The following is a 23,029-nucleotide window of genomic DNA, read 5'->3' on the forward strand; positions in this document are numbered from 1 at the left end:
TTTGACTAAAATGTGAATCTGTATTAATACATAATGTCCGTTCTCAATTTTTTAAGTTTAATTTTATTTTCTTGTTTAATTATGCTTACATATCACTAAACGGTTATACATACATAAATACAAGTACTCGCTACTGCTTACTCGATAGGGAAAGACATTGTTTTAAGATTCCCGATTAATCAACATAAACATCGAATTAAATAATTATCACATTTCCTAAAGTGTTCGGATATTATGGTAGTTCACTTATAGTTGGTTTGCGGACTATGGGGCTGGCGTTGGTTGCGTGTTCAGCTTCAGCTCATTTCTCGACCTCCAAATGAACCCGTAATCACTTGCCCTTCTGCGACTCCAGGTAGGTGGCCGTGAAGGTGAGCAGACGGTGCCGTTGCTTCAGGTTACGGGCACGGACATGGGCCGAGTTCAGCTCCTCGGTGTAGGTTCCCGGAAACCAGCCGACGGCGCCATCCCGTATCCTTTCGCCCTGGTACCAGCCTGCAAAAAGAATACAAAATGATAAAATATACTATTTTTGCAGCATTTTGCAGCCACTCACCGTCGGGCAGCTTGCGGGAAACATTAACGACATCGCCCAGTTCCAGCTGTAGGACGTCCGGCTCATCGGACTCATAGCTGTGCTTGGCCACCACCTGTGGACAGTCCCAGGACTCGTAGAGCTTCTCGCCGGGCGTCTCCGCCTCCGGTGGTCTCATAGCCTGCAGCCAGCGCTGTTGATCGGACACCGATGGGCAGGACAGAATCTTCATTATGGGAAAGTAAATTAGTACTGCTATTGGCAAGGGAACAGGAGGAGCACTAGGTTAACCCACCAGCTCGACGGTCTTGCGATCGCTGTTCTCGAGCAGCGTCATCACGATGAGGTTCTTGCCGGCCTGGTCCTTGAGGTCCTTGGTGGGCAGCTGGGGCAGCGAGTCGCCGGCGGCGAGGGTGAGCATGCTCCGGGGGCAATAGTCGAAGACGGTGAAAGTGGATTCGCCACGACGCTTGCAGAGGAGCAGGAGATCTGAGAAGAGAAAGGCGTAGATGCTGACCTTTGACAGGCGCTTGCCAAAGGTCAACTTGGCGTCGTCGCCACGCCACATCAGGTGGGTCAGCTCTCCCCGTTTGACCAGGTAACGTGGCTTTGAACCCGCCCTGGGCACGCCCACCGGGGCAATGGCCAGGGCACGCACATGGCTGGGAAACTCCAGTTGGCGTGCAATCCGTTCCAGCTCGAAGGCCTGCTCCCAGCGATTGGCCGCCTCGTTGCACTGGCCCACCAGTTTCTGGACGAGGGCCAGCGTAAGCTTCCAGCCCTCGTACTCCTCGCGATTCAGCGGCGACTCCTTGCTGAACACCGCGTCGATCAGGAGCGGCAGCCGGGTGATCCTCTGCATGGGCAGCATCAGGAACGAGTGCAGATTGAGACCACAGCAACTGGGACTGGCCTCCAGACGCTCTAAGTGCTGCTGGAAGGCCAGCGAGTCCTTGGACTCCTTCAACCGGCGCAGCGTCCTGTCCATTCTGCCCTGATGCTCGCAGAAGGCCACGTAGACATGGAAGTGCCGCTCGGCGATCTCGTAGATGCAGCGACTCAGTCCGAGCAGCATGATGTTGTCCTGCCAGCAGGCCTCCAGTTCCGTGAGCAGCCGCTCCGAGCACTCGTGGACGGGCACGATGTAGGAGAAGAGCGCCTTCCGGTCCTTGGAACTCAACACGGACGTGTCCACGAAGGCGCTGTGGTTCATAAAGTGCCGTCGCAGCAGGTTCAGGGACTTCAGGTAACTGGCCTCCGACGTGATGATCTCGAACTTGGCCTCCTGCAGACTGCGCTCCCGACTGGTCAAGGTGGCTGGAATGAAAAGGTCAGGAGCTAAGTTAGTTGGAGGTTCTAAATTGCTAATTTAGGGGCTTAGGTCAACAAAGACCCAAGAACTTTGAAAGCAACAAAATTTGTGTTGTTTATGTCCTGTTACCTCCGTACGCACATATTTTATAATGTATAATACATTATACATTTTTACATTAAGTTCAGTTTTCTCGGCCGCATGCAAAAATTCTAAGTATGTATGTACATAGGTTTAAAATCTAGAATCGTTAATTACACATTTATAATTTACTAGTAGTGAAGTGGGAGAAAAAGGAAATCATATCTTCTTGAATCGTTAAACTTTTTATTTTAGTAGATAGCGTGTGTTTAAGAATTCAATTTTCCAGCACATTTAAATTTATTTTCAATTTCTAAGAACTTAATTTTATTTAAGCAATTAAGCAATTTAATTTTCACGATAAGAACGAATAGATATCGATAAATATCCATTATTGAAGTGCACCCCTGGTGCATAAAGAACCATTTCAAAGCCCTCATGGTATAGAAAACACCAAGAAACGAAACGAGTTCCTTGAGTTTTTAAGTTCTAAGAATTATATCAATCTACCGATTTCTAGCAATAAATTCTAATAAATATCTATAAACTTGACAACTTAAGTTAGTTTTCAATTTCCAAGAATTGTATTTTACTTGGGCAACTCTACAATTTTCTAACGATAAAGGCGAATGGATATCGATAACCTAGATAAAGTCTTGAAGTTCATTATTAAAGTGCATCACTGACTCAGATAAAACCATTTCAAAGCCCACGTGGGAAAAAATCCAAGATATAAAATTAAAGATGTATAACGATTTCACGAACTCTCTTAATATGGTCGTGTCAGAATTAATCGAATCAAACGCCCCACCGGCAATTCCGAAGGAAATCAGGGTTTTGCAGAAGTTGATTATGGCTAAATTGTCATCCTTGAATGGTAGTGAGAAGTTCAGTTATGGAATATTGGGTATGTACATACACACGTTAATTTACTTTAATTTTTGAAGTATTAACATTAAAAAAATGATAATTTCAGGCAGTTGCACTGAGGTGATCCGCCGGATTCGGAAAAATGAGTTTGAGTTCTACCTTAAAGTGTATTTCGGGTTTAAGGTAACGCCAGTCATAGATGATATGCGTAAGGGATTTGTGATGATTAAAGTTTCCGACGATGAAGTACATCCGGCTGTGGATGGCGGCTACGTGGTGCGAGAGGCCCTCGCCAAATGGGTGATCAAAATTATTTCCAATGATCCGGAATATAAAAAATTTGGTTTCTATTTTGAGGGGAACTTCACGTTCATTCATCGCTCCACGAAGAATAAGCTGTCGTGTGTGCCAGTACTGGAATTCGAGCCTACCCAGTGGCCACTTCCACAACAGAGCCTTCCGAAAATCGGATTGAGCCTGAAGGCCCATCCCTGGTATGCGGTGTCAAGACCAACCATACCCCTGGACAAGCGGAGCTTCATGGTTTCCGCTCCGGACTGGGAACGCTGCCTGATGGAAGCGCACCACCATTCGCATCGTGTTGTTCTGTTGCTTACACGTCTTTGCGATGTACATATGTTGGATCCTACAAGCTTTGAGGAAGTTATCCGGACCGTTGTTTTGCAGCAGGTACTCAACTTATCGAGTGACCTGGGAAACTGCCTGATCGAGGCTCTGGAGGCCATGGCGGACAGCCTTAAAGCAGGAATTCTAAAGCGATTTCTGGTGGATAACGACAATGTGCTCCATACATGGAACGAGGTCAAGTTGGAGACCAATTATGAGGAGTTAAGTTATGTCCTGAGACAATTGAAGGATATCAAAACACAGGCCGAGGATAGCGTTAAGGAGGGGCAAAGCGATTGGAAATCAAGGCTGCTGGCCATGTTTATGTAAACACAGCATTGCCTAGAACACATTTTCACATTTTAAAGTTTATAATTTTGAACATTTTTCGAAGGGTTTCGAAGTGATGTTACAGATCATTTAGGTAGTGATGAATTCAGTTTAAACTTATGCTGTTTTCGTTGCGTTTTTTTTATAGTACCTTCTCTATTGAAAACTTAAATCCTTGAAAAAATTATAGATTATTTCAAACTCTAACTCAAAAATAACCACATAATATGAAAGACAATAATATTTAAAAGAAGGTTATTACAACATCAACCCAAGAACGAAACCTGTCATATTCTCCATTAAATACTTAGTTTCTTGAAGAAATTAAAGATTATTAAAATAGTAATAAGTTCAGTTTAATTTTCCGATTCTTTGGCTTGGAGCCATGTGTTAAACTCAATTTTAGAAAGAACCACCAATATGGAAGACGATTATTTTTAAAAGAAGCCTATTTGAACATTCACCGCACAAACGAATTGAACTACATATGTAAATGCCTTATGGCTTATTTTAAGTCTTGGAGTCATGTTAATAAAGGCTAGAGCAAACTATAAACCAACGATCTACTTACGCAGTATGCAAGAGTGTATGACCTCGGGGATCTCGCACCACAAAGTGCGCGAGGGTCCGTTCTTGGGCTCCACCAGTTGGAGAGCAGTGGGTCGTGGTTTGGCCTGCGGCTCTTGCTTCGCCTTGGCATGCTGGCCAATCTCCTCGTAGCCATCGGAGGATCCATGCGCCTCCAGATCTCGGGTGATCGACTTTAACGATTGATAGGGATACATATAATGGATAAATATAATTTAAGTTTTAGATCCACTCACCTCCAGCTTGGCGGCACTGTACATCTGGTATAGTGGCTCGTTGGAGAACAGGCTGTGCGGCTCCGAGGAGAGCTCGTCGCCCAGACCCGCCTCGTTGCCGGTGGAGACCCCCGAGCTGCCGCTGGAACTGGCCACGGATATGCCGCTGGTCTGGTAGAGACCCGACTCCGCGTACCAGGAGCTAACGCCTCCGTGACCACTGGGCGTTGGCGTGACCGGTTCGTCGCCCCTAGGAGAAACTGCAGCATTGTTGGCCTGCTTGAAGACACCGCATTCGGCATACCAGGAGGTGGTCTGTCCAGGATCCTGCTCTCGCTCCGGATCCGCGGGCGATTTGTTGCCGCCCATTGGCGGTGGTGGTGGCGGAGGATCGTGGGGCCGCAGTCCGATGGTGGTGCGTCTTCTGCTGGCCTTCGCCTCCTTCTTGGCTTTGCGAGCCACCGTGGAGAACTTCTGCGACTCCGCCGACGGCGTGCAATTCTTCTCGGAGAAGCCCGAGTCCAGTTCCCCGTAACCATGGATCTCCGGCTCCAGTGGCAGGGCTGGCAGTGATCCCTCCGGGTCCTCCACGTAGAAGGTGCTCCGTGTGGCCGCCAGCGAAGAGAGCTGCTTGGTATCGAAGCTGGAGCCCACCAGGCTCTTGCGCAGACGGGAGCGCAGGCTCTTGCCGTTCTTCTGCTTGTCCCTCATCACTGGAGCCTGTTGCTTCTGGTGGACCTTGGCTGCCGGATTACGATCCGGACCGTAGCCTGTGCTTTCGTACAACTCCTCCGTCCGTTTGGAGCTCTCCACGTAGAACTGCGTGGACGCAGGCGTATTCTCGTAGAGCTTCTGCTGACTGCCCTTCGGGGATTTTTTGCTGGAGATGAAATCCTTGAATTTGCGCACGAATTCGTACACCTGGTTTTGCGGAGGAGGTGGCTTCGGCAGGCGATGGTTGCGCATGTCCACGCCGCTGTCATTGTGCTGGATTGGCAAACGGAAGTGTTACTTTGGGTGAATCTATTGGCTCCACGTGGGCACTTACGTTTCGTAGCCGCTGGTCGGGCTCTCCATCGCCGTGATCGTCGCTGTCCGTCTCAAAGGAGTCGTAGTCATCCGAGATGACCACGTGCTCGCCCAGCGTGTGGGCGGATGCCGAGTGGCTCTTGCTGCGGCGGTGCGAGGAGCGCACCCCACCGCTCCGGCTCCCTTCCTGGCTGTGGCGGACCAGCTGCGTCGAATGGCGTTTGTTTCCGAGTGGCGACAGGGTCTCGTAGTAGTGGTCTGAGTCATCTAAGCGGGTTGGAAAAGTAACCGTTTAGTACTTGTTTCCTGGTTTGGGGTTTATAAATGTGTATACGGTATATATATCCAACGATTACAATCATAGGAATGAATGATATATCATGAAAAGCTCATAATATAGGTATATATTGTTATATTACGATATCTTTTCCATAAAGTTAAGGTAAACATAACGTTGAACTTTATGAAACTTTACTATTATCTATAAACATCACTATTCAAATTTTAGTTTTTTTTTTAAATATCTTAAAGTTTTTTTAAAACAATAATCTAAAAGAGTTTTTATTTTAAATTTAGGATAGATAGTTTTAATATTACATTAATAATACTTCCCTTGAAGGGGTGATTAAAAATAAATTTCTTATTGAAACAACGAGGACAAATAAAAGTATTAGTTGTAAAAAATAAAATGTATGTTTTATGATAAAAATAAATATTATTTAAATCCTTAAACGTGATTTAAGAGGAGGATGTTGGTATATTCTAATACGACTTTTTATAATCCATGTAACATACAATTTTAGGTGATTGCAATAATATGCTTTCTATTTCGAATAAATGGTAAATAATGTTTGTAGTAAAATAATGTAAATAGAATATATGCATATTTTTAGAACCAGAACGAACCTACGAAAGTGCTCACTGTCATGGAGACCTTTGCGGTATTGCCGCCCCTCTCATCGTGGGTCACCACCATCGAGGTCAGTAGCTGGGCCCGCTGGTGGGCGTGGCTGCGGCGTTGGCTAATGGCCGCCGCCTCGTTTTGGTAAATGGGTTCGGGAGCGGGACGCATGGGTTCGGCGGACACGGGTCCGTTCAGATAGACGCTGCTGGTGTTGCCCTGACAGGTGACCCCCACCTCGCCGGCTGCCCGGGGTCGCCGTTTGCGGGGCAAGGTCACAGGGTCTGCGGGATGACCGCTGCTGCTTAGACTGCCGGAACAGCTGAGGCGCTGGCCGTTGCTGCGATTCAACGCCGACATCTTGTCACATCTTTGGGGTCAGAAGGCTGTCAACGGATTGAATGAATCACTCAATTGAACAAACTCCTGCACTCAAAAACTAATTCGTTTCGAAATCGGAAAATTTCCACAAAAATAAATTCATTTTTGATTATAACATATGTATATCAGAACATTTTTGTAATTTAACTATGGTTTTTTTTTAATAACGGATTTATATAATAATGGAGGAAATCGTCTGATTCGCTTTCGAGTGAGAAGTTTATTTATGCTGCTCTAAGTTTTAGAAATTTCGTTATTTTTTTAGTTAATACTTATACAATAAATTGATACTTTTTTTCGAGTGTGGAGCTTCAGCTGTGGTATTCAGAACTCTGTTCTTAGGAAACTGCACTCAATTGAGAGCAATTAAAGCTGCTGCAGCAATTGTCTGCCCTTTTTTGATTGACCAATTCTGCCCACTGTCCGATATGCTAATTAAACCGACTTTTCAAGAGTCACAACAATAAAGCTGGCCATATAAAGCGAATGGCCTGCAAACCCGTATGTGGCGCGGGCTGAGCAAAACTAAACTAAAGTTAACTCAAATAAAGGCAAACACCCAAAGCCAGGGCATGCAAAATAGCGCAAATTATAATGGAATCATGGTTGAATGCAGACAGTCGCTGTGGATACAATGTCGAGTGATTAACAGACATGGTGGAAAAATCAAACACCATGATGTGGCAGGTGCCGCACATCAAATACTCTGAAACCTAACGAGTTTAGCTATTTTCAAACGAGTTTTAGGCACTTTTTCATGGTGTAGAACACCGTTATTCTAGCCGGATTCAGGCACAAAGCGCTTAGACTAGATACTATCTGTTCGCATATTACGTATACGTAGTACGTAGACCAAGAGGCAGGCAAGCGCTGCGAATGCCAACCGGTTCGAGAGCGCCAATAAAACCAGGCAGCGAAGACCCAGCTCTGAAAGCTGAACATGAATATGAGATTTTATAAAGATATGCGGCTTACGAACATGAACCCACAAGTGAAGTCAAAAAAATAGCACCAAAAACGTCTGGGAATCTCAGAAAAATAATATGATGTTTTTAAAATCCTTATTAGGTAGCTAAGAATCTCAAATATCTTCTTGACTTCTATAAGATCTGCACCATTTCGTAGTATTATTTTTACAATCATTGGAACTATACCCAAAATAAAGAATTGGAAATATAAAATAAGATCAATACGAAATAAATTATTTACAAATTTAGTTTTTATACTTCTCAAATCCTAATCTAGTTTAAATAAAGGCATTAAAAGTTGACTATACCAAATAGTTTATACCTCTCAAATTCTAATCTAGATTGACTAAAATCATTTAGAGATGACTATAGCAACCTTTACCATTATATTTTATAATATTTTAAGAGCTATAACTCTGCCTGCAACTGTTTGTATCTGCGTATATGTACAAATCTTGAACGAAACGAGATTCTTTTTGAAGCCGACACTTGTTGCGCGTGGGTTTTGCAAATATTGGAGTTCTGGTCGGCGAAACAAGGAGCTGCTGAGATTCTGGCCAGCAGTGCCATGATACCAAAGTTACCGGTTTCGGGTTATTGCTTACGGCATCGAGTTTGTATTCTCTGGTGAAATTCTTCGAATTTAGGCTTTTGTTGGTGCGTGTAAAGTGAATGTTCATATCGTTCGTACCGCAACGATGCCAATACGGAAATGGTTTATTTCATTAGTCGCCTCAACGCCTCTTGGCGTGAGACCCAAACAAAGAAACCGAACCAAGGAAAAAGATGGTCTAGCAATGCGATCCATTCGTAAGCAAGCAAATGCCCAGACTTGGGATCATATAATACATATGTGGTATATGTACTACATAACGATGTGTGTATACGAAGATGATCTTTTGTTTATTGGAATGCAGCAAGTGCAAGGCCGACAGTTTGACGATCTCTTGAGGTTGCTGCTGCTGTTTCTATCCGCTCTTCACGCATAAACAATTAACAATTAACACTGCAATGCAGCTGGAAAAAATCCAGTTGATCAACGGATCGAACGGTTGATTGATCGCCTGACGCATTAAGGTTAAGATTATTAAGTGCCAAACGATGTCATTGTCTTCCACTCGGCTCTTGGTCACGTAGGAAAACCATAATAGCTGATAGGAACGACGATCAGAGTCAGAAAATTGTTTTTACAGATATGTTTTACAGTATGTTTGGATTGCTTCATACTTTAAATGACTTCATCTCGGGTGGTATTTTTCTTCACTTCATTGTAAATACTTTTTAAAGGCTTTTTTGTTCTAAAAGACTACTTTTTCGGGCATTTATTATGGCACATGCCAACACAATTAATAGGTTAATTTCCTTCGTATAATTATTTTTAGAAATATTTGTTGCTAGTTGTCTATCATCACTCTGGAACTTTTGGCAGTAGAATTAGTTTCAATTCAATTGGGAAGAAAACTTTCTAGGTATTTCTGGAAATATTTCTTAAGCATATACAGCCATTTTTATGATACTTCAATTTCTGAGAGGGCCCTGTAAAACCACTAGTCATCTAATTCAGTTTAAAGATCAAGCAATTGAGTCATGTCTTTTAAAGTACACAAGGTTTAAAGCAATTTATTAGAAAATTTGTGCTTTAATTTTACACATCTAAAAAACTAACTAGTCATCTAATAAACAAATTTAATATGGCTAACTTTTAAAAATCATGCCTTTACATAAAGATATTACTAAATGTTGGCAACATATGGTCGTATTTTCCTTAACGAGAGAGCCCTGTACAACGACTAGTCGTCAGCTAATTGAAAAAGTGCATCGAATTAGGAGATCCCCAATTGAGTGTCATCTTCCTGCATGCGACAAGCTCATAAATTTTCATAGCCCCAAACGACTGTGACTGTGGGTCGGAATTTCCACGACACTTTCGCCGCGGGCGTTGCGTGTTGGCCAAAGTTAACGAGCCAAAGTTGAACGTGCCGCGGGTAAAAGTTAAAAGCCAAGCTGAGAATTTCCATTTAGCCGACTTGGGCTTGGGCCTAAGCATTGCCGGTTTGCGGGTTTCGGTTTCACCCATGAAACATGAAACAATTACAAGATATTTTCCAATTGCCAAGTGGAGTTGCGTTCGCTGAACTCTCTTTTTGGAAGAGGGGTACGCCAAACGCGATAATTGCATTTTTACGCAAAGCCTTTTTTGTAGGATTATGTGCAGCACTGAACAAATTTGAATAAAAAAAGTGGTAAAAAATTTGTAAAAATACAAATTGGTCTTTAAATGAATTATACTTTAGAAAAATACAATAATATTTGTATATTTCATATAGATTTCTAATAAAATATGGTTATAATATTATGACCATGTCGAAGGACCATTTAGAAACACTATAATTAAGATCATGACTAAGTTAAAAACAATATTTAATGCTTTTGTACAAAGTTAGAATCTTTTACTGCAAATATTTCTAATAAAATATGGATACTTTACTATGACCATGTCAAAGAAGCATTCAGAAACACTATAATTATGATCTTGACTAGTTTTAAAATATATTTTGAAAATATTTTTTAAAGGAAACTACTGTCTTGATTGTTTTTTTTGCCTCTGTACAAGAGCATGCTCAGTGGATTTCGACTTCGAATTCGCACTCTAGTTCGCATTGCACATTGCACACCGCCTTTTTGCAATAGTTGCCTCATTATGACATGTTTTTTAATGCAAAAGTCATCGCCGTATTTGGGGAATGTCGATTCCTTTGGCCAATAGTTTGTTGAACGGATATCTCGCGATGATTTTTTCCCTCGCTTCGCTTTGTGTTTCTTTAAGACTTCTTCAAGGTTGCCTTTGGGCTGGCTTGTGTTTTAAACACATTTCTAGACTGGTTTTTTCGTTTTCGCTAAGCAATTTCGTCATCGCCCAGCAAAGGCAGCAACAAATAATGGCAAGAAAAACAACAAATTAAAGGTGGATTATCAAGGGGGCGGGGGTGGGTGAGGGCAAAAACAACAATAAAGTCGGGTTTCAGTTCGTGACGTCTCCAAAAGCAGCAACAACCACACGCACAAATACTACAACAAAAACTTGTAATGCAAAAATGCACTAAGCTCCCTCTCACTCTCTCTCTCTTGCTAATTCACTCTCTTTCTCTCTGTGAGAGTTTTCCTAAATTTGAAATGCATTTCATGCCTTTGTTTGATATATTTTATTTCTCTCAGTTTGGCATTAGAGCAGCATCATAAACTATCCATTGATATTCACATTTATCACTCGAATTCTTTCGCGTTTTTGTATTCGGGCGACGGAGACCCGTTTTAGCCAGCGGACCGTCGGAGTTGAGCGCGTCGGAACGAATGAGAGGCCCCAGCCAGATGCCCGTGGAGAGCAGCTACAGCTACCCCAACATCACCAACACATCGAGGGCAACCACTGCACACTGCGTCCACTTTATGGGCATCGTACACTGAGAGAATGGTGCTAGTTGGTTGGATATAAAGTCGGCTCTTATATCCCATACATAAAATAAACTAACTTAAAGAGAGTTCTTTAAAATGGGCATCGTACACTGAGAGAATGGTGCTAGTTGGTTCGATATAAAGACGGGATAAAAATCTAATTTCAGGTAATTACAAAAAACTAACTAACAGAGATATTTTAAAAGGATATTTAAAAAATTGTTATTCCTACATGTAATAACTTAGTAACAAGTAAAAAAAAATGATATATTTATTTTGAAATAAATTTCTTTGATCTTTTGAGAGGTTCCACACATGTAATAATAAGAACTTTTATAAGCAGGAAGATTTTTAGACAAAGACCTAATAATTATACCATTGACTACTAAAACTAACTTGCAAAGTTTTTTAAATGCATATTAAAAACATTATTGGTAAATTGAACCTATATATTATATTTAAGTTATTGTACTTAAAGTAATTTTTTTAGCTAAAATAATTAATGCACATATATAATTGATGTTTAAAAAATAATTTTTTTTTTTAATAATTTAAAGATTTGAAAAAGTGATTACTCATCCGCGACGTTGGTAATTTTTTTTTTCATTAAATTTTGGTTAAATTAGTAGATTAGTTAAATTTGGAGCAGTGTGAGTTTTTTTTTTGTGGAACCTGTCGCCCTGTTTGCTCTCCTGCCCGTTTTTTTTTAACTCTCACTCTCACTCTCATTTGTAAAAAGGTGGCTTAATTATCCGCTCCGTTAGCTGCTCGCCTATTCAACAATTTGGGTTCCGCTTCACATTTGGCATTTGCTTTCGAGGAACTCAGACGCCGCTTGGGGCAAAGTTTGGACTGGAGCACCCAGCCACTTACAAATGTATATTCATAAAAAAGGCAAAGTGGCCTTAACTTGAGCCAATTAAACAGTGGATAATTATTGGTTTTGAGCTTGTCAATTTACAGCTGTGGACTGCATGTGTGGATGGTAAAGCTTAGTGCGGACACAAACCAAAGATCGAAATCAACCGCTGAGCTTTTATTGAAAGGAGCTTTCATGGGAATCCCCTCTATAACAAGTTTGGTTTTTATATAATTTATCATAAGCTATGAGCTGTTGTAAAAAATATGTTTTAAATATTTTAAACAAGATAACATAAATACAATGAGGGATTGGGTTTTCTGAGTCTATTTATAATTTGTCATTTGAGCCACTAATTTACAAGAAATTCGAATTGAAGATACTTATTAAGGTATCTTTTTTTAAATTTTTAAACCCATTCTAAGAACTTGTAGAGTATAAAACAAACTTCCACCGGCAACTAAATCCACTCATGTTGTAAGGTTGCAAATTATGTAAGTGGGGTCAGGGACTATTCGCGATAATATGGTTTCATCCCACAGTGAGCACTTTCTTTGGTTCTTTGGTTCAAATACTTAAAGCCAAGTAACTAATTTAGTTTCTTACTCACCCTCTATGCAGCTTATCGCCTTCTTTTGATGCAGTCTTTTGTCTCTGATGCGTTTCGACCAATCCGGACTCCTGGTGCGATGCGGCTTAAACCGTTCCCGTACACTGAAAAGAAAGATGGTTTCCATTTAGTACTCACAATTATACTAATTTAATTGACTTGAAATAGTTATTGTTAATTACTTCATAATTTCACGACCGATCGATCAAACTAAACCCCTACAACTGATCGCCGTTGGGAAGATCCAACAATTGAGTACTCCAGATTGATTTTTTGGCTCTCAGAATTTCTAGAGTTCCTCTCAAGAGGCGCGCCAATCTTATCAACAGATAACAAAAGAAATTGTAGGTCAGCGTTCTAATTATTGGGTCCCCCTCAAAACAGAAAGGGAATTGGACTGTGAAGTATTTTCAATCACCCGTCGAATGTTGCAACTTTAAAATTAACTCTGACAAAATGAAGCACACTCATGCTGTTGTACTAATTAAGTGCTAACAAAAATTCTGGGGGTGACAGTTATCTGTGTATAAAAAAAAACTATTAAATGATCATTAAATGGCTGTTGTATAGCTCAATTGTTTGAAATTATCGCAATGCTTGTATATCTTTTATAGGATTAATTTAAGCTCCGTTAAATTTATTTTTAGCACACTTGCTTCTAACTAAAAAGTAGTATATATGTATATAATACGAGCATAGTCCAGTCATTTATTTTCCAGACGTCGCTGCTTTGTTGACTTTTTAACGAGATTAAACAAATAAATATATAAACCAGTGACTAAATAAATTCGCTTGATAAGAATTAAAATTCATATGTGCATTACAAATTTATAAAACATTACTTCCTTTCAGATTTAACCTTACTTCCCTATCTAAATCAGCGATAAAGATCTAAGTCCCCGACCGCCTTGACCTGCTTGGCAGTATATTTTTGGTGTCAGCATTTAGCTGGAAATATATATCAATTTTGATATGTCCATGTTGCAACCCACCATACACCATTCATTGGCAGCAAATACAATTTTCGACCGTCGAAACCCCTGCGCTGCCTGTCCCTTATCAACCGATTAGATAAGACCAACCCAAACAAACCGATAAGCGATCTACGCAGAATTTATACCGCCCAGCTGTATACAACAGCAATTGCAATTCTTATCTTTTTCCGCTCCCAATCGTTTTTGCTTAACGCGGCAGTGAATAAACAATAATAACATTGCGATATTGTCTCCTCGATTTGCACACAATTCATATTTATACCATTATTCATATCATCTTGACCTACAGACTGGCGGCTATTATTGAGCTTATTATTTTGTTTTTAATTTTTTGATTATACCTATCAGAACCGATGGCAAAACGCTAAGAAAATATATTATGTAATGTGAGTTTTTAAATTAAAGGGTTTTTATCAAAGAACTAAGCCCTTAGTAATGCTCTAAATACATTTGATTTTACAATGATTCGATAATAATATTATTTTACAAACAAATTCCAATGCTATGAACTTGCAACTAAAGTTTCTTATAAGAATGGTAATTCTCTCTTTTAAAGTTATATATATAAAACGTATTCTTCGGATACTTACACAATAAACTGGGCCTCGTTGGCCGTCGCCTCCAGTGGCGCCTGACCAATCTCGCCATCCGAAATGTCCACCCAGGCGTCGCTGTTGTCACTGGAACCCGCTATGGAGGATCTCTTATCGCCGGGCTTTCCACTATCCCTGCTGCCGGCGCTGCTGCCCAAGGACGACCTGCATCCCACACTGGAGCTGCCGTAGACCACGCATCCGGTGGCCGCCAGCGAGGATTCGTACAGGCTGTTGGTCTTGTGATCCGAGGAGATGGTCAGGGTGGAGCCGCTGCTCGAGAGCTGGATGCAACTGCCCGCGGATGCCTGACCCTGAGTTCGACCCTGATCCTGACCTTGACCCAGACCCTGATCCCTTGCCCCCCGAGTCTTCCGGAAGTGCGGAATGCTCTCGTAGCAGTTGGAACTCAGGGATATGGCATCGGTGGTGAGGGTGACTTCGCCGCTGGAGGATGAGGACGTGGCCTTGCAGTGCATGGACTCGTAACAGCCCTTGATGGTATCGTATATGTTCTCATCCTCCTCCGACTCTTTGGCCTCTGGCTTGGGAGGAGCTGGACGCATGGGCATTGGAGATTTGTTAAGTACTCTCTTGGGTTTCGGCAGTTCCGGCAGCTCATCGCGGGTATTACGGCCCAGAGTACCTGTGCCCAAAGGAGTGGTGGGTGTAAGGGCCACCTCCGCCTGGGCAAAGGACTCGTAGCCATCGTAACCGGAGCCAGGACAAGCAGCCTCCTGGGATCCTGCAATGGATTCGTAGCCCTCCAGCCAGTTATTCGGCTTGGCCGTCTCCTCCACCGTTTGGTATATGTCCTCCACAATCTCTGATTTCTTGGCGTATATCTTGTAGAGGCTGGAATTCTGGGTTTCAGTCTTGGTTTCTTCGATGACAGGTGTGATGGGTTCGTATATCGATTCGGGCTCTAAGTCCCCATCCGTCTTTTGTACTACTTGATCCTTCACCTCCTCCCCCTCCTCCTGCTTTAGTTCCAACTCCCTGACCTTCATCAGCTGCTTCTGCTCCATGATCATCTGCTCACCCTCGATGGCATTAACCAGTGTAACATTCACCGCCTGGTTGAGCAGGATTTGATTGTTGGAGATCTGCTTTCTGGCCGCCTGGTAAACAAAGGAGTTGTTGGGCAGGATGCGCTGCTCGAAGTCATCATTGGCGGCCAGCAGGAGTTCGTGGTCACCACCTGGGGCGGTCACCTCGCTTAGGGGACTGAGGACCTTGAGCTTTTGGTCTAGGGCCTCTAGGGCATCTAGAATTTTGGCATCGGCTTCAAGGCAGGGCGAAATGAGCTGGGGTTGTGGGGGATCTTCCAGATCTTCGGTTCTGGGGGTTACCTCTCTGGGTATTTCCAATTTGAAATCTTCTTTTCTGGTAACCTCTTCCTGGGGTACGTCCTTTTCTCTAGCCTTCTCCTTGGTAACTCTTTCTTCCTCATCTATGGATATCTCCTCCCGGGATCTGCCTTTGGTGGGTGAGGGACTCGCTGATTTCCTACCTTTCGCGAAGGTAAATCGGAGCTTCTCGTATATGGAGGCATACTTGTGTTTCCGCTGCTTCTGACGCTGATCCTCCTCCTCCTCCTCCGCCTCTTTCTCACCCAAAATCCCATCCAGCTCTTCACTGGGTCTGTCATCTGTATGATTCAGTTCCTCGTGATGATTGTTCTTGGGCAGTGATTCAGTTGACTTTGGTTGCTTAGCTTGCTCTTCGGCGGGGATTGTCTTTAGCTCCTCCTTGACCATGGCCAGCTCGGGAATACCCACACTTCCGGATGGCAGCTTGAGATTTCTTTTGACCCGAGGACCTCGTGGAAGATTACTGCCCCTCATCAGTTCTAGATGTTTCCGAAGCTGTTCACTTTTCAGCGGAACACTGGGTTTTTCCAGCTTCTCGAACTTCTTAATATTACGCTGTACAGTGGAGATGCGACTTTCCTCTGAGTTCGGTGATATCTTTCCCTCTGCAGATGGTTTCTCCACGATCTTGTAGACATGGGTTCCCCGGGATAGCCAGACGCCATTGTTTCGCTTCACCTGCTCCAGGATTCTCGTGTCCTTCTGGATAATCTCGTTGAACTGGTGGGTTAACTAAACGACATTTAACGAGTAAAATTGGAAAAAATTAAAAACTTTTGGTTTCTTGAGTTTCTATAGGTGCTTTAAGCATTGGAAATTAATATAACCACACAACAAATATCATTTATAAAACTAGTTTCAAAAGCTGTTGCGTTAAAAATGAATATGATATATATATCATATATAAGAAATGGAATGATATTTTAAGCTTTCATGATTTGGTACATTTTAAGAACATGTTTTCCTTGAAATGCTAACGAAGCTTTTAGAAAAATAATGAATTTTCGACTACAATGTTTGCGTTCTTTAATTTTTTATATAACAAAAATATATATATTTTAAAAATATATATTTTCGTTATTGGAGTACCTTTTAAAATGCAGAACTTTTATTTAAAAACCCTTTTAAAACCCCCAATTACCTTGGCCACCATGCTGATGCCGCCACCTGAAGTAGTGCCATGTGAGTCCATGTTGCTTAGCCTACGCGTTGGATGATGATGCTGATGATATGATCTTCCAGCATGGGTTTTAAAGCTATATTTCCGACGTCCGCCCGATCGACCCGTCGACGATGATGACGTCAGAGTGTTGTGGGTGTTGGTGGTGGTGGAGGAGGAGGTGGTGGTTTGAAGCGATTCGCTACTGCCGCCACTTTGGGCGCTCGCCGCGCTGAGACTGAGGCCTTCGAGGCGATTGCGCTCCCGTTTGCCTCTGAGTTCCACCTCCAACTCCTCCTCATCCTCCGCTGACCCCCTGCCCACCTTGCCAACCTTATCTGCTGATAAGGTCGCCATACTATACGATTTCACTGCAGGTAAACCGCTGCTGTCGTCACGTTTTGGGCGCGTTTCGCTGGCGTTTAAAAACGCCTCGTCCGCGTTGCTTCTTAATTTGGCCTGCATTTTGGCCTGTTCGGCGTTTTTGTACTTGTAGAAATTGTCCTTTTCCCGCTGCAATTGCTGGTGTTTTGTTTGCGAGTCCTGCAGGTTGTGCAAACTGGCCGCGCGTTTTGCTAGCGATTTTTCCGGCGTGGAGCAATCGCGCGAATTGTTAAAGGCGTTGACCAGACAACTAACGCTTTTGTTTAACTTTTTCAAAGTGCCCAACGAGGAGGGGGCGGCGTTCGAGTGGGCGTGGCAGTGTCCCTGATCCTCGCTGGCACTTTTGATGCGTTTGCTCCACAACAATCGCAGTGTTTGCACACCCCGGAAATCGCGAAATGCCCGCGATTCGCAGCTGCAATTTTGTTGCGGATTTGCCTGGCTATTCGGTTTTCGATTTTGATTCGGATTTGGATTTGGATTTGGATTATCTTTGCCGGCCTTATCGCACGTCGGCCGATTGTTGTTGTCACTGTCACTATTCACCAGCCAATTGATAATTGTCTTTTTCGTTTTGCGCGGCGTTGTTGCTGCTGCGGTTCGTGTTGCTGTTGCTGCTGCTGCTGCTGCTGTTGGTGCGTTGCCATTGAGATCACGGCCAGCGGCTTTGGCAGCCGCATCCAAGACAGGTGACATCGCCATGGTGATTTGCTCTGATCTCGGCCAGAAATCGATCACGTTCTCGGCCAACCAAGAAGCAGCCAACCAAGATGTTGCTGCTGCAGATGCTGGTGCTGCTGCTGCTGCTGCTGCTGATGATGTTGCTGTTGCCCCCGGGCCTGCAACGACAAAAACAGAGAGTGGAAGAGAAAGCTCGTGAAAATCTTGTTCATGCAAATGCAAATTGGGTGTCAGCCATTATAATTAAAGGCGTGGCTCATCTCGGCAATTATGGGTGATAAGCGGGTTTGACTTGTCGCTGCCAATTGGAATTTCAAGGCTTTCCTAGTTTAAAGCATCAGTTAAAGTATGAGAAGTTGTACTCACTAGTCGTAGTCCCTTACTAAAAATATTATTAAGGAAAATGTTTGAGTTTTACGAATTAAAAGAACCGCCTTGGTACAAATATGCATAATAATCACTATAAAATAAACAAGAAAAAACGCTATAGTCGAGTACCTCTATCTCGTTTACTCTACGAGTAACAGGTATACAAATTATTAAAACTCTTTAAGACTCTAAATCAACCCATATTGCAAAGCTATTTTTATTTAATAATTTAAAGCTCTTTAGATATACGAAATAATTTACAGCTCTTCACATTTAACTTTCCATAAATAGAAATAACAAGAAAAAAATGCAGTTTTTCTTGGGGTTAATGGCAAATTGCTTTAAATGTTAAAACACATTTCTTTTATATTTGCTTTAACAAAAAAAAAAACAGTTTCAAATTTTTAAAAATGAAGCTCTAAGGCATTGGAAACTATTTACCAAGACCAAGAAAATGATTTCATAAAAATCTAAATAAGCCCAATTACAAAATGCCCAAACCAATTGTTTTATTTTTAAAGGCAAGTTAAAGAATCAAAACACTTGTAATTTTAATTGAGAAATGCTCAAAAACCCACAGCCGTAAAGTCTTTGACAAAATCTTGTAATCTGCAAAAGTATTTTAAGCCTCTTTTCGAATTTTGACTCATATTACCTGCCCAAATGATGAATAGACATTATTTCTATACAATTGTCAAGGAAGCCCGAAGACAAAACAAAGCTTGAGCAAGCGAGAAATCAGTGCGGTGTACAACATTGCGTATGCTTGATACGCCATGAATGCGCTGGCTTATCGCCATGCGATCGAAGTTGGCTGACTGTATGGCTATAAGGCTGTATGACGATGTGACTATATGACGATGTGACTATATGGCATTGCACAAACCCACCTGACAATTGTTTACCGCCCTGGAAAACCACCTCCCTTCCGCCCACCGGGTGTTTTTTTTTTGTCACACACAAATGCCAATTATAATGAGCGATTACATAAAGTCAAAACAATTTCTTCTGCCTCACATGCGGTATCGTAAAATGGCTTTTAAGCGGCTTTTGGTACGTTCGTTAACCGTTTTCATCTGCCGTCTTCTTCTACTTTTTTCTCTTCACACTTTATATTTGTCTGTTTTTTTTTTCTATATCTATGTAGGTACATTATATTCCATATGTTTTTTTTCTAGTTGTCACATTTGCCTCGCACGCGGCAAGAATAAATAAAATTAATTTTAATTTGCCATTGCAAAAAGGTTTTTAAACAAAATATTATATACGAGCCAAGCATATACACACACGCACCACCAATGTAAATAAAATAGCAAAAACTGCTGATTACGCAAACGAATTTGGCCGACAATAAGTTTTTGTATTACGCCCGGCCAAAAGGAAACTGGTGGCCAAAAGTGTGTTTACATAAAGTGTCTTGTTTATTCAAAATGGAATTTTATTGGCGATTATTTGTCAATTGCAAGGCGGAAAGCCAACCGGCCCCCAAAATGGGGATTACCAGCCGAATCAATGCCAGTTTGCAGCCATGGGAAGCTCTTTATTATCTTTATTAATCAATAACTTCAAGTAATATTTTTCAAAATAATAGGGAAATGTAAAAGTATATAGTTAAAAAACAATTTTGAACTGTTGTTGAACTATATCGACTACAGTCTAATGAGATATTCTTGTAATATAGATATTTAAGTGCCAATTTGCTAATAACTTGAAAGAGATCTCGGATTTGGGGTGTAGATTTTTAATGGGCATTTCTAATATAATATAAAAACAAACAGCTAACTTATTTTAAAGTCAGTAAAGAATGAGCCCCAAATCTATTGGAAATGAAAAAAACAAACCCCAGAAACAAAATTCCCCTAATAACGTTTTGCCATAATCAATTAGCTAAGAATCCATCGAAAATTCTGAAATGAGCCATAATTCGCTTGGCTTTCGGTTTTCGCCGCCACAGAATGATAATTCCAATGCCTTCTATATAGAGTGGACTCTAAGGCCATTCGAGCTGTGCGGCGGTCAACAGCTTTTTGGCCTGGTCAATACAAATGTTTTGCATATTAAGCACCCCGAAACCGAAAAGGAAAATATAAACAATTGACAGCGAGACACTTGAACAATATAAACATCAACCTCATCTTGGGCAGAAGAAAAGACGTAGTGATAAAAAAGAAACTTGATGAGCTGCAGTTTTTTAGGCTAAGCTGCAGCTGCACCTGCCATACATTTATTTATATAAACGAAGATATATGGTATACATATATCTATAGGTATGCAAATGGCTTTCAACGGATGCAGCTTTTTGTTTGATTTCTTTTTATTTGCTTTATCACACTGAACGGGTCATGATTTCTGAGGGCGGGACAAAGATTTTCCCAATGCTTTGGGAAACCGAAATCCAAAGGTATTGACAGCTGAAGTGAAAGTGATAATGGCCAGCTGACTTTGAGCCAAGAATCTGGCGATTTGACACGCGGCCAGCCAACTAATCTTGGCTTTTACTTGCGAATGCGGAAGAAGATAACCAATGAAATGGTATGGAAATATTTTAATTTCGTGAAATTAAATCAAATGAAATTTATTGCCATTTTGCATAGAAGAAAAAGCCAAAATAAAACAAAAAACCAGCCGCCATTAGAAATGTGAAAGTTAACTTTTCCTTTTTGCTGCTCTCTGAATTTTTTGTTGTTTTTGTCTCGCAGCTAATGAACTGTCTTGGCCATGATTTAGAGATGCTGTTGACGGCTGGCGAGGTGTTGGAAAAATGTGGGATAATTCTGGGCTTACTGTTTTGATTGCACAATCGTATTGTTTGGTTATATGCTTGACCACTGGACTCAAGGACCTCAGACTGTCTGAATATTGTTGACTGGTTGTAACTAACCCTTTGTTTTTGTTTTGGCCGCGTTGCCGTGGCAAAATCCCACCACCGAACAGCTCTTGCAGCCCTTAGCCAACTGAAAAGTCGGGCTAGCTGGCTAACAGCGAGCAACCCCGAACGTTAATACACCACTGCGTATGCTTTATGTATGGTAAACAATGCCCATGGGTCGATAGTTTGCCATATTTTCGAAGGGTAGTTCCTATTTACCACTTATGTGTGTTCCCCCCTTGAACGCCTGCATTATTCAAGCTTTGTTGCCTTTCTGGCTGAGTTTAAGTTAAATTTAATTTGCTAAATTGATGCACACACAAGTGACACAATTCGTATATAAACCCATAATTCCGCTTATCTACCCACTGATTACAGTCTGAGTCATGGGTGTAGGCTTATCAAATGGGAAATTTGATTGACCACATTTCTGGCCATTTGGGAACTACACTGTACTAAATGGTTAGAGCAGAAACCCGCATGCAAACGAGCATTAACTGCATTCCAAGCTTCGTTGAACCAAAGATTCGTTGCCTAAGAACCGCAACCGTAGACTGTAGACTGGGTCTACAGATCTTGGCTATAACCGCGTAAGGCACAGAGGCGTATAATTAGCGTGCAGCATTGGCAAAGTGAAGCTAATGGAACCAAACAACACAGAAACATGGCTAACCGTAATTCCGAAACCGTAAGCGTAGAATCCAACATGACATGGAAGAAGAGGTCAGTTCGGAGGCCATTTCAACCGTGTGTGTCAATGTGCGAAAGACCCACCGACCAAGTCGGTGGAGTTAACAGTTAAGTCATGGAGCCAACTGGCCAAAAAGAATGCGTTAATATACGATTATACGATAATAACCAGTTGACAACACTTAAATGCATTCGAATATGCGGAAGAGAGACGCTAGAAAGCTTTGAAACTGAAGTGATTATAATCATATTCGAAATTTAAACTTTTATTATTATTACTTTCTTAATAAAAATTTATGACTACATTTTAATATCATTAATTTGCATATTTTTATAGGAATGTGACAAGTTTAGTAAAATAGTTAAGTCAGTCAAAAACTATTTAAAAGAAATTTGAATAGAGAATATCCGTACTTCGATGGCTTGCATTCCATTTCATTTTATGAACACAAGTTAAAGATCTAATTTAAAATGGTCCTCTGTTTTGATCTGTGTAAATATTTTCTTCGATTAAAACTTTCATTCATCTAAAGAAATACTAAAAGAATCAAGTTAGGAACTCCAATTGGTTTTAATTACCATCAAAGTAGGGTTCACTCGATCTAATCCCAACGGAAATCGAAGTTTCAGCCAGGCGATGGAAGATTTGGAGCCTGTTCTTGGTGAAATTTCGCTTCTACCGATTTGGTATTTGGTATGTATGTATGTGGAATTCGCCAAGTGGTTTGGCTAGATTCTTTCAAGAGCACACTAGCACCACGCAGATTTTCTTGTGGGCGTTTCACTTTTGCCAGCTTTCATTTCACTCTGGCCTCAAAAACTAGAACCAATTTGGTGCACTCGATTTCAGCTATTGCACTGCCTTCGATTTAGCATACAATATGCCATATTGCACATTATCTAAAATATTTATATGGGCGATTCGAGCTGAAAACACAGAAACACGCGCTGAGGAGTGTCGAGGCAAAAAAAGAAAGGTGCGGCAGCAACTCCAAACGTCTCCAACGACCGACGACCGCAAAGCAACTGACGAGTGTTGCTGCTGTCGTCGACGTTGCTGCTGCTGCCTGGTGTTGCTGTTGGTATTGCTGTTGCTGCTGCTGCTGCTGCTGCCGTCGACGTTGCTGTTGCTGTTGCTGTTGCCAACGCTGTTGATG

General features: G+C 41.8%; 2 protein-coding genes across 4 annotated transcripts; one reads left to right on the top strand and one right to left on the bottom strand.

The window, feature by feature from the left end:
* Window positions 1–55: 55 nt before the first annotated feature.
* Window positions 56–22,754, bottom strand: Exn (Ephexin). Of its 3 annotated transcripts, XM_036814652.3 has the most exons (10): window positions 22,452–22,754; window positions 16,862–18,102; window positions 14,345–16,452; window positions 12,760–12,863; window positions 5,607–5,854; window positions 4,580–5,545; window positions 4,327–4,516; window positions 831–1,852; window positions 557–761; window positions 56–495 (listed from the first exon to the last, which is right to left on the bottom strand). In XM_036814652.3, the coding sequence occupies exons 2-10, from the start codon at window positions 17,963–17,965 to the stop codon at window positions 332–334; spliced, it is 6,111 nt and encodes a 2,036-aa protein (XP_036670547.3). In that variant the 5' UTR covers window positions 17,966–18,102; window positions 22,452–22,754; the 3' UTR covers window positions 56–331. The 3 variants fall into 3 exon arrangements, with proteins under 3 accessions (XP_036670547.3, XP_036670548.3, XP_036670549.3); XM_036814653.3 differs by lacking the exons at window positions 12,760–12,863; window positions 14,345–16,452; window positions 16,862–18,102; window positions 22,452–22,754 and adding exons at window positions 6,494–6,874; window positions 11,097–11,233; XM_036814654.3 differs by lacking the exons at window positions 12,760–12,863; window positions 14,345–16,452; window positions 16,862–18,102; window positions 22,452–22,754 and adding exons at window positions 6,494–6,927; window positions 11,097–11,173.
* Window positions 2,217–4,310, top strand: LOC136116939 (cyclic GMP-AMP synthase-like protein). The gene is made up of 2 exons (XM_065864737.2): window positions 2,217–2,835; window positions 2,905–4,310. Exons 1-2 carry the CDS (start codon window positions 2,673–2,675, stop codon window positions 3,753–3,755), a joined length of 1,014 nt encoding a protein of 337 aa, XP_065720809.2. The 5' UTR covers window positions 2,217–2,672; the 3' UTR covers window positions 3,756–4,310.
* Window positions 22,755–23,029: the final 275 nt, after the last annotated feature.

This window comes from Drosophila suzukii, chromosome 3, assembly GCF_043229965.1.
Source record: "Drosophila suzukii chromosome 3, CBGP_Dsuzu_IsoJpt1.0, whole genome shotgun sequence".
NCBI classification, from domain to species: domain Eukaryota; kingdom Metazoa; phylum Arthropoda; class Insecta; order Diptera; family Drosophilidae; genus Drosophila; species Drosophila suzukii.